Here is a 17,523-nt window from a genome sequence, read left to right as displayed (position 1 = left end):
TAAAAAAGGCTGCAAAATCTCCTAGACATCTTATATTTAGAAAGAAAATCAGCCATGTCAAAATATTTTCGTTGCTGAATTTATTAATGATTTTAGCAAAACTAACAATAGGTTATTCAATTGATAGAAGAAAAACCTTTCTATGGTTCTAGGTCATATAAACTGACCTTGTATACATTGTTTCACTAATTTATGACATTCTTCATATTATTTTTCTGGAGTTTCTCTACATGATCTAATCCCATTTTACAGATGGTCAAAAAGCAACTCAAGATAATGGGAATAGAAATGTTTACTGACAAATAATACACATGACAATTTCACTTTAAACATTTACATAGATCTGAGAAAATGTTGCTTGAGAAAATGTACCACAAGAATTACATTCTGTTACACGGTAACAACACCCACATCAATAAATAAAACAAAAACAAATGGCATCATCTTTAGAAATGATGGATTATATGTGTTTTGAATTTGTTCCTAATATCTGTATTTACTTGTTATGGGGATGGATTCAGAGGTCTAAACACACACAATTTTGAATTAATACTTTCGTTGAGTTCTCTCACTGAATGCAACACTCACACACAAGGAGAATCACACCAAGATGGAGTGTGTGTGTGTGTGTGTGTGTGTGTGTGTGTGTGTGTGTGTGTGTGTGTGTGTGTGTGTGTGTGTGTGTGTGTGTGTGTGTGTGTGTATTTAGGTGATAGAATACATGCAAAGGACAGTGGTCATAATGCTCAGATAAGTTGAAGCAAATGGCATTGATGCTGCGCTGTAGATAAAGTATGTGTACCCTGAAACATCAGAATCTGGAAATGAATAAAGGAGATTCAGTTAATAATCAATATATATAATGATTTGTTGTATTTTCATGTAATGTTGTCTTAAGATGTTGCCTTTGCTTCACTATTACAACAAATTAGCATACATCAGTGAATGTATTATAACTTTTGTGCACACATTTTTCTTAGATTTAATTAATCAGTGTTTCTCTTCCATGAAGTTAAAGGACTCGCTAGAGACACAATGATATAAGAAAATGGTCAAAACTAAAGCAGGGGCTGAACAATTCTGACTTCAGTCCCTAAGAAAGTTCAGAAAAGGACTTTCAAATCCTACATTTCCCATAATGCAACTCATTAAAGTCCTATTGTTACAAACTCCCAGCCTAGTAATTGCTCTCAAACTCCACACTAAAATGTTTTAAACAGCCTCTTTGTCACAGAAGACATGTGTATAATCAGCGTGTTACGGCTTTAAGTGTCCCTAGCAGAGTGAACAAATATAATTGTTTGGACATGGGAACTTTTAGCAACATTTTGCCCTAATGTTCGATTTTTTGAGGCGTTTACATCCACAATCAAACTCTTTTTTTAACTCCCTTTATTGATTTGTGGGCCAAATGTCTTGGGAGCGATTATTCCCTTGCCCCAAAAATGATTTCTGACACTAAATATCTAGCATAATCAGACATTTCTGTAAAAACATGGCACGAGGTAATAATGTCAGATTACCTGAAGCAGTGGCAGTAGAGACGGCGGTCACCAGGTCGTTCTGGATGCTGCAGGTGTAGGTCTGGCTGACGTTGACTGGCTGCAGCGTGCTGACTAAACTGAAAATCCCTGCAGAGTTTTCTTCGAAGTTTGTGATTCCACTCAGGACCCGTCCGTCATAGTGAGACCACGTCACATTGGGTTTAGGGAGCCAGCTGCTCGCCTCAGCAGTCAGGACGCCGTTTGAGAATTTAAATGAGGGGGCTGAAAATGCTGAGACAAAACAAAATTAATCCATGCTGCAATGAACATTTTCCAAAGTGTGTTAATAGTTTACAGTTAATAAGGTTTTAAATTACCAAAAAAGAAAGAAAATTAAGTATAATTAAAAATGAGAATAGTAAAAAAAAACTCAAATATAATATTTCACTGCCATATTTAGTAAGTAGGGCAGTGGGTTGGTAGATAAACACTTTATAAAGAGTAGAAAACACACTTTAATTTATGCTAACGTAAGTTCTGTTCAGTTATTAATCAACAACTGTTACACGCAAGGACAATATGAGAAAAGTGGTTGTTATACTGTACATCAATTAACACTTAAGATAAGATATGATAAATTAAGGTAAGATAAGATAAGATAAGGTCAAATAAGACAAGATAGGTAAAATAAGATAAGGTAAAATAAGAAAATATATGATAAGATTAGATGAGATATGGTAAGGTGAAATAAGATAAGATAAGATATTCTTTACTGATCACAACAGCAGGCAAACAAGGCATTGCAACCTGTATTTAAGGAACTTAATTAAAGGGAGATGGAGCAGGATTTGGCCGCTTCTAGCATGGACAACAAAACTTATTTTCTGCTGCCGTCTATTAAAGTGTGATACAAACTATGAAAAGTGGACAAACTATCAAAAGTGGTGCTTATAAATGCTAAAAAAACGTACCTTAAGGTTAGGTGTTTCCAATGTTGTCAGAGAGATCTATTTGAAAAGTAAACACTCATTGAAACCAGAAAGACGAGTCCTCTTACCTCCGGTTCTCAGGTTGATGTCGACCTTCCCCCCTCCCGCAGAGGAGCTGATGCTGCAGGAGTACTCCCCCGCGTCACTGCCTCTCACCCTCCTCAGCAGCAGGGAGGCGTTCCCCGAGAGTAAAGCATCGGGGAAGAGTTGAGTCCGCCCTTTAAACTGGGAGTTCTGGTCACTGAGTTTTGGAGCTCCGTCCTCATACTGGTACACAAGTCCCGTCACCCCCGTCTTCTGCCAGCTCACTGAAACATCCTTCTGCGGGGCGTTCTGACTGTCTGCGTTCAGATAGCAACTGAGGAGGGCATCTTCCCCGAGCTTGGCGATGGCCATCTTGTCTTTGCTCAGAACCTCCGAAGACCCAACTGAACCAGGCAAAGACACATTACAGAGAATATCCTGATTATTAGCTTATTTAAAGGTCTCCAATTTTGCTATTTTTATGCATATATTATGGGTCTCAGATATATACAGATATATAAAAAACATGTCTATGATGTGTTTTGCTCAAAATACCAAACATATCATGCATTTAATACATCCTACATATCCCTCTATTCCAGCCCTGTTATGGCGCATTTCCACTGCAACGGGGTAGCCCCGTTTAAGCGTCCCTAAGCGTCCTCGCTCAGGCCTCGGGCTGCCTCGCTGGCCGGCCGAGGCCGTGGCGCATTTCCATTACAGTTTAGGACCTGGGCTGCAGTCGGATAGTTTAAAAATCAGCTCCTAAGTTCTAACCCTATCGTCTATTCCTTGACCTCTGAGTGAAACGTCACGGGGTTAAGGGATAGTGGATAGGAGAATTCAAAAGGACTTAGGAGAAGAGACTGCGGTACTTTAGAGAATCCGAATGCACTTTCATTATCCGACGTGTTTATGATGCGCCAGCGGACGTCATTGTGTGCGTCTGCTGCTGTGGGGAAACTATGGAAACCACAGTTTTCTATACAGCGGACTACAACATGGATGTTTAATAAGAAGGAGGGACTACTGTAAAGTCATCTAGAGACTCTGCACCGTGCTCTGATGCTGCTGCTTTGCTTTATGAACGTGGACAACAGAGAAACATATTCTTCATGACCAAAGTTGGAATTGAAATAAAAAAGGAAAGTGAAACTTCTGCTCGTCTCCCTCTCCCTCCGGTCCACATTAATACTAATGATCCCAAAGATTGTATGAACTATGAAAAGATCTTAAAATCAATACAAATGTATTTATTATAAACGTTAGTCCTTAACATCTATCACTGTGTATATCACCATTCAAACATCTTTTAAAAGTTGAACAAACCCCACACAGCTCAGTGAAGACTGTGAAATGTTGACTTTATTTGATCATTTCAGTAAAAACTAACGTTCATATTTCTCTTTTTGATTATAATACTGATGAACGTTCAAAACAAAGCACTTTGGCAACTTACCACATACGTTTTAAAATGCTTAATAAGCACCGTAACTTTCATGATATCATTTCTCATAATCGGTTGTTTCCGTGAACGGCCGACTGTTCAGTGACGGCAAATGCTGCGGCTGCAATGCATTGTGGGGCAGCATTTTCTCCTCTCCTCTCGTCAAGGGAGATCCAGTGGTTCCTAAGCTAAAGGAGGTGATAAAGGAAGTTTGAAACCGACTTTCCTTTCATTCTCATCATTCTAGAGAATTCGAACGGCACTTATCATGGCTGCCACTGAGGGACTTCCGGGTCATTTCACTCCTTTAGGAAGGTTCCTAAGCTAAATGGACTATTCGACTTCAGCCCTGGGGTAGCAACGCAGTGTAGGCGGGGCGATCAGCTTTTTGGTCGGAGCGACGCTGGGTAAAACTGCAGTGGCGTCATCTTCAATGCGACACAACTCACAACACACACTACGGCCCATTCCCAAACCGCCCCCTACACCCTACCCCTACACCCTACCCCTCCGTTTGCGCGTTCACGCGGAGGGTCCGCCATATTGAGGGCTGTTCCAAAGCAACGAGTGTGGAGGGGGAGTGGGCTATCAAGCACTCAAACAGCGAGTCTGCAGCGGTGCAGACTTGAGACCGGTCTCTACCTGACCGGAGTCACGCTGTGTGTGTCCGTCAGAAAACAAGCTGTTTACAAGTAGTTCCAGCAAACATCCACTGATAAATTGCGATGTTAACAACCTCATGATAACCTCATATGTTTTTAACTTAGGATCATACCTGTGTTTAGTCTAGAAAAGGTACATGTGTGCATTTTATTATAAAGTTGTGTATATTTACAGACCGTTGCAAAAACTAAGAAGCTTATAAACATCAGGTTTAAACCTAAAAGAGCTTTGAAACACAATGAAAGATGTTTGGAGTTTTATTTGAGTTATTCATTTAAACTTTTTGTCTAAGAGATGCTGCTTTGAAACCGTTGTTACATATAGTTATGGCATTTGCTGTTTCTGCCGGAGAGAGGGGAGGCCGTCCCAAAGCTTGCTGCTGTGTTTACTCCCTCCATCTGACAGGAGGGAGCCTCGTTGAGTTGCGAGTGTGGCTACAGACGGAGTTCACTCCATCACGGAGGGGTAGGGTCGAGGGAGTGGTTTGGGATTGGGCCAACAATGGAGGATGTGGAAGCGATCGTTTACTTGTTTCTTGGTGTGTGGCTTGTTATCACAGCAAGAATGAAAGTGATCACAGCAAGCATTGTATTGTATTCATTGTATTGAACATAAATAAATCCTTTTTTGTTCATATACATGTGTTTGTCAAATGTTTTAAACAAATATTATTTGAATTGAATATTTGAAATTCAAGCACCAGTAAGTACTGCCCCATAATAACATTTGAGGAAATATCAGATCATGAAAAGAAAATCTTTCTAATCAATTAAGCAAATATCAAAGCTAACTATAAACATAAATACTAAAGTGTAAAACACAGCAAAACTATATTCATAAATGCAAGTGTAAAATAGTGTGGACAATTGTAAACATGGATGGAGACTAAAGTATCCACAACATAAAATAATATTAAATATAACCTCAATCTTTCTTCTAGACATGTTAAAAGCTTGCTTGAATGGGATATAGGTTTATTTTGTTCTCTCGTCTTTGAAATATATAAGGAATGTGTTGTTTGAGTCTAGTAGAACGAGGGTATTACAATTGAGCAATTTCTACATGTATTATGTATTTATCATGTATTCTTAATACCATTACAAAATAAACATGTAATAATGTTTTAGAGTAGGACCTCAAGCTAGAAAACTCAATTTCTTGCTTTAAATCTCTTAAAAGTAAGGGGCTTTTTCCTAACTGATGGTGTTTGTTATTGCTTTATAAATTCATGTATGTTTATGATTTTTTTATGTTGGGTGCCATTGATTATCAACAAGAGATAAGATAAGTCAAAGAAGTACTTTATTGATGGTAGTATAAAAATACAAATGTTGTATCAAAAAGGCATGCCATTAAACAATACAAATAAAAAATGTAAAACTGTATTGCAGCCAGCATAAATATACATGGAATTATAAATATAAAATGAACATTTTAAAGAAAATAAATAAACAAGGAAGTACAAATGTTGCATTTAAAAATTAACTAGATAACAAATATATAATATGTACAATAACTATTAAGGTTTTTTGAAGTATCAGGGAGGAGACGGGCCACGTCGGCTGCCCAGTCATGGTGCCGTTCCTGCTGGGCCCGATCCTCTCCTCCTCGTTTCCTCTTGCCTGGGTGACAATAAGATAATAATTAGCAATAAGGAAAACACACAGGACAGGTACAGGTCACACAAGGATATAAGAATAACATGTATAAACAGAACAACAGTAAGGTGAACTAAAGAAAGTTCTGGCCCTAGATGTTTACAATGATTGTGAAAGTGAATTACATTATGTCCAGCCTGTTGATAATGAATATAAATATATGTATATGATAGGATGTCACACACAACTGTACTAGCTGCTTACTAGCTAAGACTTTACTTGTAACAGAGCATTTCCACACAGTGGTATAGCTTATTTTAATTACTGACGATGGATGATCCACGGTTTAAAAAAACAAAAACACAATTCCAGTCGTTTTGCCATTTCTATTTCTTACCTAGAACCACACGCTGCGGTGTCGTGATGGCACTCGGTGTTGGTGGTTGAGTCGGTGTCGATTCTTCGGCTGGGGTCCGTTCTGGATTCGATGACGATGTGGACGGAACACTGCCGTTGTTCGGGAATGTTCCTCCTCACGAGTCCCAATGTAATCATCTAGAACAGCAAAATGACTTGTTAATTCCACAAACTACTGCAGCACAATACTAAATAGCAACAACAACTATAGAAAAGAAAAACTGAACGTAAACAATGGCACATATGGTGTTAGCAAACAATAGCTCTAGCTAAGGCTATCTGCCTAGGCTATCTGCCTTAGCTAGCTATGTAGCTCTTCGGGGCTCCATAAAAGCACGGGTTGTCGAACATTAATGTAAGGATAAAATAGACTTCTTTGTTAGAAGTGAGCGTACCTTGCAGGGACTCCAGTAAAGCCGTTCCGTTTTCCCTACATCGCAGGAAAGTCCTCGAAAATCCGCGCTCGGACATCTGTGCAGAGAAATCCTGGAACACTTTCACATTTCGCGTTGTTCCGTCGAGCTCCCGCTGGATTTTATCATCCCCAATGAGATGTAGGAACGTCGTCACCTCCTCGGTCGACCACGGTGTGCTTTTCTTCGACGTTGCCATTTTTGTAGCTCCTCCGTTTACAAAATGCTGCAAGCTTGCTTCTTGATATATATGTGACGCGAGGGATGATCTCGCGCGCGATCTTGTGACGATTCTCTCTGACCAATCAGCAGTCGAGTGTTGACGTCACAGCCCTGGCCCTGGCCTGATAGAACCACGATTTTATGGGGCCGGAAAAAGAGGGAAAAAGTACCCGCTAGCCGGTACTAGGCTATATGGAAATGCCACCAAAAACTGGCCTGGCCGCTTGAGGACGGTCCAGGACGCTTAAACGGGGCAACCCGCTGCAGTGGAAATGCGCCATTAGAGAACTGCTGATCTGGGTCCTTAACTTGAAACAAACAAACAAGGGGGAGCTCAGAATTCTACGAGATACTCAGCTAAATAATGCCGTGATTAAATGCCATATCATGTTCCAAACACATCAAGGATTATATCTGAAATAGTAGGAGCTCAAATGCTTTTTCTCTTGCCGGTTTACCACAAGGTGAGTTCCTTTTTTTATTTCCAGCTTTTTTACACATTCTGGGTGTTTCTCAATGTCGAGGACGCTTCCTTGGTAGGACATGTCTTCCGAGTCATGTCCTTCAGAGGCTAGGCAAGAATCCTTCCTGGCATTCGGAAAAACGAAGAATGGGACAGGCGAGCAAGTGTGCAGGTGTGTGTCATATGAGAGGCCCCGCCTTACATTTTCCGCCACAGATTTTGGGAAATTGGTCCGTGCGCAAAGCATTGTGGGGATTTTAAGACAGCGGAGGATACACATGTGTAGCCTCGAAATCTTTCGCTACGAAGGACGCCGGGCTCGGTAGAATTCCAAGGAGCCTGGACATTGGAACAGTGCTTCGGCGGGACACGATGACGTAGCATCCTTGAAATAGTGGCTCTAGAGCATCCTTCCTTGACATTGAGAAAAAACCCCTCTCTCCAGTACAGGTTAGCTCTGAGTGTTAGCGATGCCTGCTAATGTAAACAAAGACCATATTACAGTCGGGCATCGTTTCTGATAGCAACGTTTCTGATAGTGCCGTGGGTCCACATTTCCGATATTACATCATATTGGCTGCAAATCTGGATCAGCTCCATTGTAGCCCCGTTTTTAGAGATTTGGGTACGGAGGAAAAGGAGAGTTTTATTTTCTGACACTTTGTTAGTTCCCTGACACACCGGGGACACATATTTATATAAAATATATCAAAAAGTGCATTTGGCATGATAGGTCCCCATTAAGTCCCATTTTGGGTAGAAATCTCAGGTTTTTAATCTCTTCCACAAGGGATTTTAAAACCTATGAACAAATCATGAACAACCTCAAAAAGTACAATAGGGCCCCTTTTAAAAAAGGCAGATCAGCCATAGTTAAAGGAAGTGATTTAAATATGTTTTGTTGTGAATTTAATGTGGAAAAGGCTCTATATAAAACCTGAGCCTTAAGAATCATACATATATCACAACATGTGGTGCAACTGCTTATTAGCAAATATCTACACTTAAATATTAAAACGTCTTCTTCATTCTGCTTTTGCTTCTGTGTTGATAACCTGATAATCAGTAACATTTATTAATCCTTTGCAGGGGTTGTAACAATACCCTTCAACTGGAAATCCAAACGTTACCCAATCAATTTTGTGGCCAAAACTTTATAAATGCATGTCTACATTGAATACAAAAAAGGAAGTGAAAAGGAACAAGCCAAGTTCCCATGGCTGTCTCGACAAATAAGGTTTTAGATTGAAATTCAGCTTCACTTGAATGCACACACAGAGAGTTGTAAACACAGCATGAACACACCCATGTATCAGGTGTGAGGATACATTAATAAATGATAAGAGGATCTCCTAATGAACAGTCTTACCTGTCAAGGCCAGGGCTAAAATGAGGATGATGATAGCCATGAATACAATGATGAGGATAACCATACTGCAAGAGAAACAAAAACACAGGAAAGAGTGAGAAGAGGTCATAATGCAACCTTGAGCTAAAATCAATTTAACAATAATTATAACCTGTTAAGCCCCAAAGCTTTTCTTTTTTCACGACACTGTGTCTTAGAGCATCTTAATATTTAAGAACCTATTAATGTGTTATACCAGATTAACGGGAAGAATCTCAGCTAACTGATGATACAATTTTGTTTTACTAAAACAAAACACAAGTCTCATAAGAAGCATCTAAATGACCCCTGAACAAAAGATGCTAACGCACTTTGGCACAGAACTCAAGATAAAAGATACTCTTATTACTTATCGTAGCTGCACTTACAAGATATCCGATTACAGCTGAGGTTCCACAGATTATCTCGGTATATATATCATCACTGAGTGATCCGAACTCGCGACAGGGGAAGCAAACACAGACATCACAACACGTACCTTTACGTAGCTTTTACGGGAGATCGTCTCACGTAGCTGTCAATCTGATCAAAAGACGTGTTCAATGGCATTAAAACGAGAAAGAACGCGGCTGAATCGGTTAATCCATAGGTTGATAATGTTTCTGTGGAATCATTTGTTTTAATTTATAATCCATAATTCCATTTGTATGTAAAAATCGGAGAGTAAAAGTTAGCTGCTAATGGTAGCCACCAGAGTTATCGCAGCTTCCGGTTTTGGCTATGCGTCAGTCTCACACACACACATTATCAAATAAGGAGTATGTGGGAGTTCCCCTCGATTCCATTGGCTCTGACGGTTAGAAAGAGTCTCTTTCTAACTTGACTTGTCTTGTCCCACCCTCATATAATGGCTGCGACGCCCATGGAAAGAGATGTCAATCAGCAAAATCGAGCAAGGGGGGCCAGAGATAGGTCAAATCCACCCAAATGACCCCAGAAGTGGGTTTTTTGTGCTAAATCTGTCTAAAAAGGTCAAATGTCACTTGTTTTGCATCAATCTTGATACAGGGTACTTATTATATGTTGTAGTTTGGATTCCTAATGCTTTTAGTCTACTATCCCATGATTCAAGGGTGGTTTTCACTATAAGTATTTTTTTTTTGGACGGACACAATAATTAAACATTTTTTTACTGTGTTCAATCTGAATTTACTTTACAATAAAAACATCTATATTGATTCTGACACTTCTACATCCAACTCACAGGTGTAACCTTGCTTTGAGAAAAAAGATTATTCATGTAACCCTTTTAGAAGGGAAGATATGGTCATTTGTTCTGGGAATGTCATTTTCGAGCCTGAGACCTGAAAAACAGGCTCGGGGCTTAACAGAAGTTTATATGTGTATCAGTAAAATGCATTCAAAGCGTCAATGGTAAAAGTATTCATCCTGCTGATAAATTACATATATATACATATATATATTACCCTGTGACTGGCGGAATTATTTTAACTCTAAAGTATGCTAGTACGGAGTCACAAAATAAATCTGTGGGGTTGTGAAAAGATAATTTTTTAGTCTAGAAGGAACTGTTGGTTGAAAAAGCCGAAAATGTTAAGAACCACCTATTTAATATCAAACAAACCTATTTAATGAAATAATATGGATTAGAAGGAGAGGTAAATAATGAATAAAATACAAGTACATAGCACTCCAGTACAAACTTTGAGTAAATATACTTGACACTGTAACTAACTAAATGTTTCCAGTATTGAATCAACATCAATAAAGAAAAGTGCTGGTATGTAAGTACCTTTATTCTAGTATTGTTCTTAAATACCATACACTTTAAGCTACACTATACTTCTACTCCACTACATTGTAGGAGGAATAAAGTGCACTTTACTATTTATTTAATAACCATAGTGATACACTTGTACGTACAATAACACATGATAGACGTGATGCAGTACTCTATCTACACATTCAAGTTATTATAAGTGGCTCAATATTGACATACAATAAATGCTCTTAAATGCATTGGCTAGTGATAAAAACAAAAATAATGTAATATTCTTTTATCATAGAATACTGTGAGGAGACATCCTGCATAATGAGTACTTTTTCTTTTGATACTATAAGTACAATTGACTGATTATATTCAGTTTTTGTGCTTGAGATCCAATTCAGGATTCTTTGTTTCATGAAGTATTTTGCAACCCTATAATTTCTACCACAAGAAAAGGATTTGATACTTTCCAGAAGTGGGAAAGAGCACCTTTAAAACCTAAGTCCACACCTGTAGAAAATGATCTGCCCAAGGGAAGCCATGTCTGCTGAAGAAACGTCTCGAGAAGAACTCAAAATTAAATCCTGGTGTTACGTCAAAAGTCAAGTCATAACCTTCCTCCTAAATATCGTCCATTCCTGAAAAATAATCCACACACACTTCTGCCAAACAGAGTTGTTCTACTTCCACAGTGACAGTCTGCTGTTTGGCCTTCCTCGCAGCACTTTAAAGAAAACACCATGAGTAAATATTACCTTTAAGGCGTGAGCTGTCGTCACGGCAGCTCATTTATCTCATTAAAACCAAGGTGCATGCTACTTATTACCAAGCGAAGCCACCACCGATTCAGTAGCTTGTTTCCCAGAGTGATGTTTTGTTGAATATGTTGTAAACATTTGAAAAGTTTACTGTATGACGTGGATTACATTCTTATATAGTATTGGCTGCTGCTGGCTGCCATTTTGTCAAGATAAAAATGACAAAATGGCAATCAATCCTGAGAGAGGGATCCCTCCTCTGTTGCTCTCCCTGAGGTTTCTCCCATGTTCCCTTTAAACTGTGGGTTTTCTTCTGAAGTGTTTCTTTGTACGATGTGAGGGTCTAAGGACAGAGGGTCTAAGGACAGTGGGTCTAAGGACAGAGGGTCTAAGGACAGAGGGTGTCGTATTGTCATACTGATATTCTGTACACACTGTGAAGACCACTGAGACAAATGTAACATTTGTGATATTGGGCTATATAAATAAACATTGATTGATTGATTGATTGATTGATTGATTGATTGATAATCAGCATGCACAATCGCTAAAGAATGATAAGTACCCTGTGTGTCCTCCAATAATTTACTCAAGGTGGAGAAAATGTCAGTGTGTCATGGTGAAAATGAGTCATAGATGACCACCAGCAGGTAGTGCTGCGTACCTGGACTCACATTCAGGTTCATGTCCGGACTCAAGTCCAGAGGTTCAGGTTCAGGTCCGGACTTATAAGTCCGGACCTGAACCCATGGCTTGTGTCAAGTTGTGTGAGTAACTAAAGTGAACTTGTGAGCTAATTATCAATTGAAAATTAACTCATAATCAACTCAAATTCAAACTCGTCAGGTTTATTGTGCTCCCTTCCAACTTGTGTCTACATTTCTCTACAAAGTACAAATGTAAAAAAAACACTTTTTGCCACTTAGTCTACAAATGACTTATGACAGCAACTACAGTGAACTACTACAAAGTTCAAACATTTATTTCATTTACCAAACTAAAGTAACCAAACAGTCCCTGAGCTGACTGAGCCTAAATCCCTAAAGCTTTGCTGAAAGGTAGAGTGTAGAGTAGACTATACGCATTACACTGTTACACACCTACTATACAGTATAGGCTACACTGTGAGTGTACTGTACTGTCTGTACACCATGTATTTTCTACAACTCTACATGTGTACATTATACAGTACATACATACTGATGTACATACATACTGTTAGAAATTAAAATCAATGTTGATATGGCGTAATTTTGAATTAAATACACTATTTAATTTAAATCAGTTTTATTCTGAAAACACCGAAAGTTCACACTATTAACTTAATACTTTTATTCTGAAAATTATTCACTTCCGGTTAGCATTAGCATGTGGCGAAATGCTACGTCTTCAAACCGTGAATCGAAGGGGAAATGACATGTGATGTTGTACACTGAGCACACTGGGATTAGCACTCATTTATTGACGCTGAATAACGTTTATCAGGGAATGTTTAAATAACCACAGACACCAGAATATACGTAAGTGCTAGTTTTTTTGCGAGTCCAAGTACCGGTTCCCGACGTTCCGGTTTTAACCGGACTTGAACCGAAACTTTTTACAAGTCCCGTACCGGTTCGGCGTACCGGTACGCAGCACTACCAGCAGGTATGACATTCAAACTATTCATGAACACATGTAATTATTCTAAGTTTAACAGCTTTTCTATGGAAACGTTACCGCCATAAAGCATCTATTTTTGTTGGATCCCTTGAGATTGGAATACTTACTTCACACAGAGATGTCATGGTGAACAAAATGAAAGGCACACTATAATATCATATTTCTAAGCAAAACCAACTTAAGAGTTTTTGATTCTTTTTTACAAAATAAACTATTTAAAACAGGGATGAATTCTCGTGTTTAAATCAACCTGGTTCGATTGCAAATATGCTGATGCTGCAGGGAGAGAAACAAACAAACACAACCAGCATTGGAAAGCACTGAACACATGGATGGAATACCCCATTGACCACTGAATATGTTTGCCAACCATCAAGTCTGCATGTGACAGATGTTGTGAAATATGCCATCAATGCAATAACGCGATGGGAAACAAGAAGTGGCATTAATTAAAAATAAACTCTCAGACAAGAAGCTCATTTCCAACAAAGAGAGCAGTCACAGAAGCTGATTGGTATAGTTTCTGAACCCTCACCCTTTTTGATTTTAACTAAATGTTCCAGATATTTATTGTGAGAGAGTGCTATCATCGTTCAATTACCCATAATGATTAACCAATCAGGACACAGGATACTTCAATGTTGACATCTATTTAACCTAAACCTTAAGACACAGCCAGCATTTAGGAAAATTAAACACAACAGTTTTCTGATCATTGGAAAACTGTCAAACAAGGTTACCCACACTAATATTGGTCTTAAAATATATGCTAATTCGGTGACCCCCCCCCATTAAAACCTTCCTTTGGGCCAGGGGCATGAAGTGTGTGTGTGTGTGTGTGTGTGTGTGTGTGTGTGTGTGTGTGTGTGTGTGTGTGTGTGTGTGTGTGTGTGTGTGTGTGTGTGTGTGTGTGTGTGTGTGTGTGTGTGTGTGTGCGGTTGTGAGGCATGCCCGACTTCACTAAGCACGATTGTTAGCAAGCGGCTAATCATCACATAGCGGTCGATAGCCAATTCAAAATGAATGTTTTATGTCATCACCACTAATTCCACGTTTTGACCCAGGTGTCCCATCTATGTGATGATTTTGTATTATGTGTGTTGTCATTTTACCGTTGTTTCATCATTGTGCGTTCGCTAACATCTTTATTTTGACATGCCAATCGACGAACATGGCGACATTTATGTTTAAAGCAATATTTCAAGAATTCTGCCACATGCTTTCTTTTTGAAGGTCAAATGACAAAGTTGACAACCCTGTGCATGAACTTTCACAAAATGTTAAACTACTCCTTTAGTGATGTAAATATAATACCCATGTATTATATTTGTTTTAACATAATTGTAAAATGAACAGTGAAAATAACTAGCAGACCAAATGAGGATGTTGTGGATCTTGGAAACTCCTTAATTATTTGAGAAGTGAAAGAAGAATATGGCTTTAAAGTGCTGAGGGCGGGCACTTTGTGGTTAACATTTCTCATCCAAAAGTATTTAAAGGCAACATGTAATGCAGAACATTCGGGTTGACACCTTTTTAACCAGAGAGAGCACCTGTTAGAACACATCTATTGATATTAAGAAATAGAAGATAACTGGATCTCACAGCTGAGCAATTCTCTTTCAGCCAGCATGTCTCTTCCTCTGATCTGATAACCAGAGCTGTGAGTACTTTCCTGGCGATAGTTGTCTTTTTGACCCTGCAGTACATACGAGACATGAATTTTGCATGCTCATGCAGCCACACTACGAGTATACATTTTGAGGGTGTACTGTACATGGTGGCGCCTCCTGTGTTCCTCATCTGGGTTGTCAAGGTGATTGAGTCCCTCCAACCAATGCAGATATTTTCAAGACGGCAAAGACTTATTCACAACAAGTGCTGCAGATTTTGTATTAGGCTGCTGTTCAGCTTTTTCATTCTGAATGGTGCATTGATGCTGCTGTTCTGGTTGATGGAGATTGGTACTTTTGCCTGATGACGAACCACAATGGATCTCAGGTTGGATTTCCTTGCAAAGAAAAGCTGGACCACGAGGATGAACTCGTTAAAGCCCATTATAAATCTCAATCTATGGTAAGTAACAGCAGGCAGCACTCAAAAATGTTGAAATAAAACACATGTTGTCTGTTATTATGTTTTAATGCAGATAGTCTACAGTGTGGAAACATTTTATTTGACCACATTTGTTTTCAATAAATGTATTCATCCAAGGATTTTACATTATTGTTCAATTTAACGAATATTATTGTTATTTTATCTATTATTTTTCAAGTTTTCAATGGTTTTCTATTGGTACATTTCGCAAAAACTCAAATTTGCAGATGCAATATATGATACATTAATATGAAATGTCACATTGGTCCAAATAAAAAAACTCAGGAAGTTATCAAAGTTAATTATTATTACTAGGAATAATGACAGGAAAACAGTTTTATCTTCCAAAATAATTTATATTCTTAGTTTTTTTGTCTGTGCTCTAGTTTAAAGCTAAACTGAAATAAGGTGATGTTTATTTGCGAATGTCACAATGTAACTATCAATCATATCCGATCAAACCACATGAATAGACTAGTTTGATGTTAAACTTTTGATACATAATGAAACACTAAGGATGTTTAATTGTAACACATAATAGGCCACTTAAAGGTGGGGTAGGTAAGTTTCAGAAACCGGCTCGAGAAACACGTGTTGTTATATTCCATGGAATGCTCTTAACATCCCGATAGCAATGAATATATATAAAAAAATGTCATCTGTGGAAGCCGTGGCGCTGTAAAAAGCACGACCAATCATCTGAGCCGGCCCGGCTAAAGTAACTGGATGGCCTACCTGCCTGTCAGCCTTCCATCGGGGCACAACCTTATCTCGTGCCCTCATTGGTCATGTGCGCGTTCGTGTGTGTTGGAGGAGGGGCTCTGTAAGGAAGTAGCAGGTTTCTTCCGGCTGTGTATTTTCAAATTGTAGCGCACTCGAGCTGGTTGCTCCAAAATTACCTACCCCACCTTTAAGTTTTACCTAAGTTTGACCCAAATTGAAGCTTGAATGAAACCTACAGCTATCAAAGTTTAACTTTTTTTTTTTTTTCAGGGAATTGGCTCTTCTGTATTCGCCGGTGTACTTGCTTTTTGGATTGGTGTTGAATGTTTGACCTTCTGTTGTGGAAGGAAGAACTGCTGCTGGGGCCTCTTCAAGCAGTGTAACAGGCCTTTCTACAACATCCATCCATCCATCTTCTCCCGCTTATCCGTGGTCGGGTCGCGGGGGTAGCAGTTCCAGCAGAGAGCCCCAAACTTCCTTTTCCCTGGCGACATCAACCAGCTCTGACTGGGGGGTCCCAAGGCGCTCCCAGGCCAGCGAAGAGATGTAATCCCTCCACCTGGTCCTAGGTCTACCCCTTGGTCTCTTCCCAGCTGGACGTGCCTGGAACACCTCCCTAGGGAGGCGCCCAGGTGGCATCCTAACTAGGTGCCCGAACCACCTCAACTGGCTCCTTTCGACGCGAAGGAGGAGCGGCTCAACTCCGAGTCCCTCCCTGATGACCGAACTTCTCACCTTATCCTTAAGGGAGACACCAGCCACCCTGCGGAGAAAACCCATCTCGGCCGCTTGTATCCGCGATCTCGTTCTTTCGGTCATGACCCATCCTTCATGACCATAGGTGAGGGTAGGAACGAAAATGGCCCAGTAGACAGAGAGCTTTGCCTTCTGGCTCAGCTCCCTTTTCGTCACAACGGTGTTCCTCCAACATGGTATATGAAATTCGCCTGGAAGAGGAAGTAAGAAGCCATTTGCAGGAGGAGCTAACCGAGATGGCAAAAAAAGAGCAAAAGCAATCTGTAAACCACACCTTGATGCAATTAAGCTTGGAGATAAGCAATCTAATAGAACAAGTAATGACAATGAGATCAACAACGAAGCTTCAGAAGCCTGGTGGAAAATATCGCACTTTACATTTGAGGACCAACCTGAGGACCAACCTGAGGACCAACCTGAGGACCAACCTGAGGACCAACCGGTTTCAGAAGAAGGACCACAGACGACAAACCAGGAACATTCATCAGTAAGGAAAACGCCTTTCTTCAAAACGCATTTTAAATTTGGTCTAGAAGATGAAATCAATAGACAGGAAGCACGGAGTTGGCTGATCAAGTAGCTTCAATATCAGGAAAGGAAATCAACTAAGTACATTCCCTTAAGTGTACAATTTTGAGGTACTTCAGGTAGTTAAGTTGAGTATTTTAAT

The 17,523-nt window shown here is 39.5% G+C and overlaps 1 protein-coding gene and 1 long non-coding RNA gene across 2 annotated transcripts; both read right to left on the bottom strand.

The window, feature by feature from the left end:
* Window positions 1–1,212: 1,212 nt before the first annotated feature.
* Window positions 1,213–11,556, bottom strand: vtcn1 (V-set domain containing T cell activation inhibitor 1). The gene is made up of 5 exons (XM_034109594.1): window positions 11,368–11,556; window positions 9,090–9,154; window positions 2,542–2,901; window positions 1,524–1,775; window positions 1,213–1,223 (listed from the first exon to the last, which is right to left on the bottom strand). The coding sequence occupies exons 1-5, from the start codon at window positions 11,397–11,399 to the stop codon at window positions 1,213–1,215; spliced, it is 720 nt and encodes a 239-aa protein (XP_033965485.1). The 5' UTR covers window positions 11,400–11,556.
* On the bottom strand, window positions 6,066–7,103 carry LOC139435963 (uncharacterized). The gene is made up of 3 exons (XR_011645173.1): window positions 7,018–7,103; window positions 6,603–6,760; window positions 6,066–6,229 (listed from the first exon to the last, which is right to left on the bottom strand). It is a non-coding gene; the product is annotated as an uncharacterized lncRNA (long non-coding RNA).
* Window positions 11,557–17,523: the final 5,967 nt, after the last annotated feature.

This window comes from Pseudochaenichthys georgianus, chromosome 21 (assembly GCF_902827115.2).
Source record: "Pseudochaenichthys georgianus chromosome 21, fPseGeo1.2, whole genome shotgun sequence".
Classification (NCBI taxonomy): domain Eukaryota; kingdom Metazoa; phylum Chordata; class Actinopteri; order Perciformes; family Channichthyidae; genus Pseudochaenichthys; species Pseudochaenichthys georgianus.
Note: the sequence above shows the minus strand (reverse complement) of the source record. Positions and strands in the feature narration are given on the sequence as shown.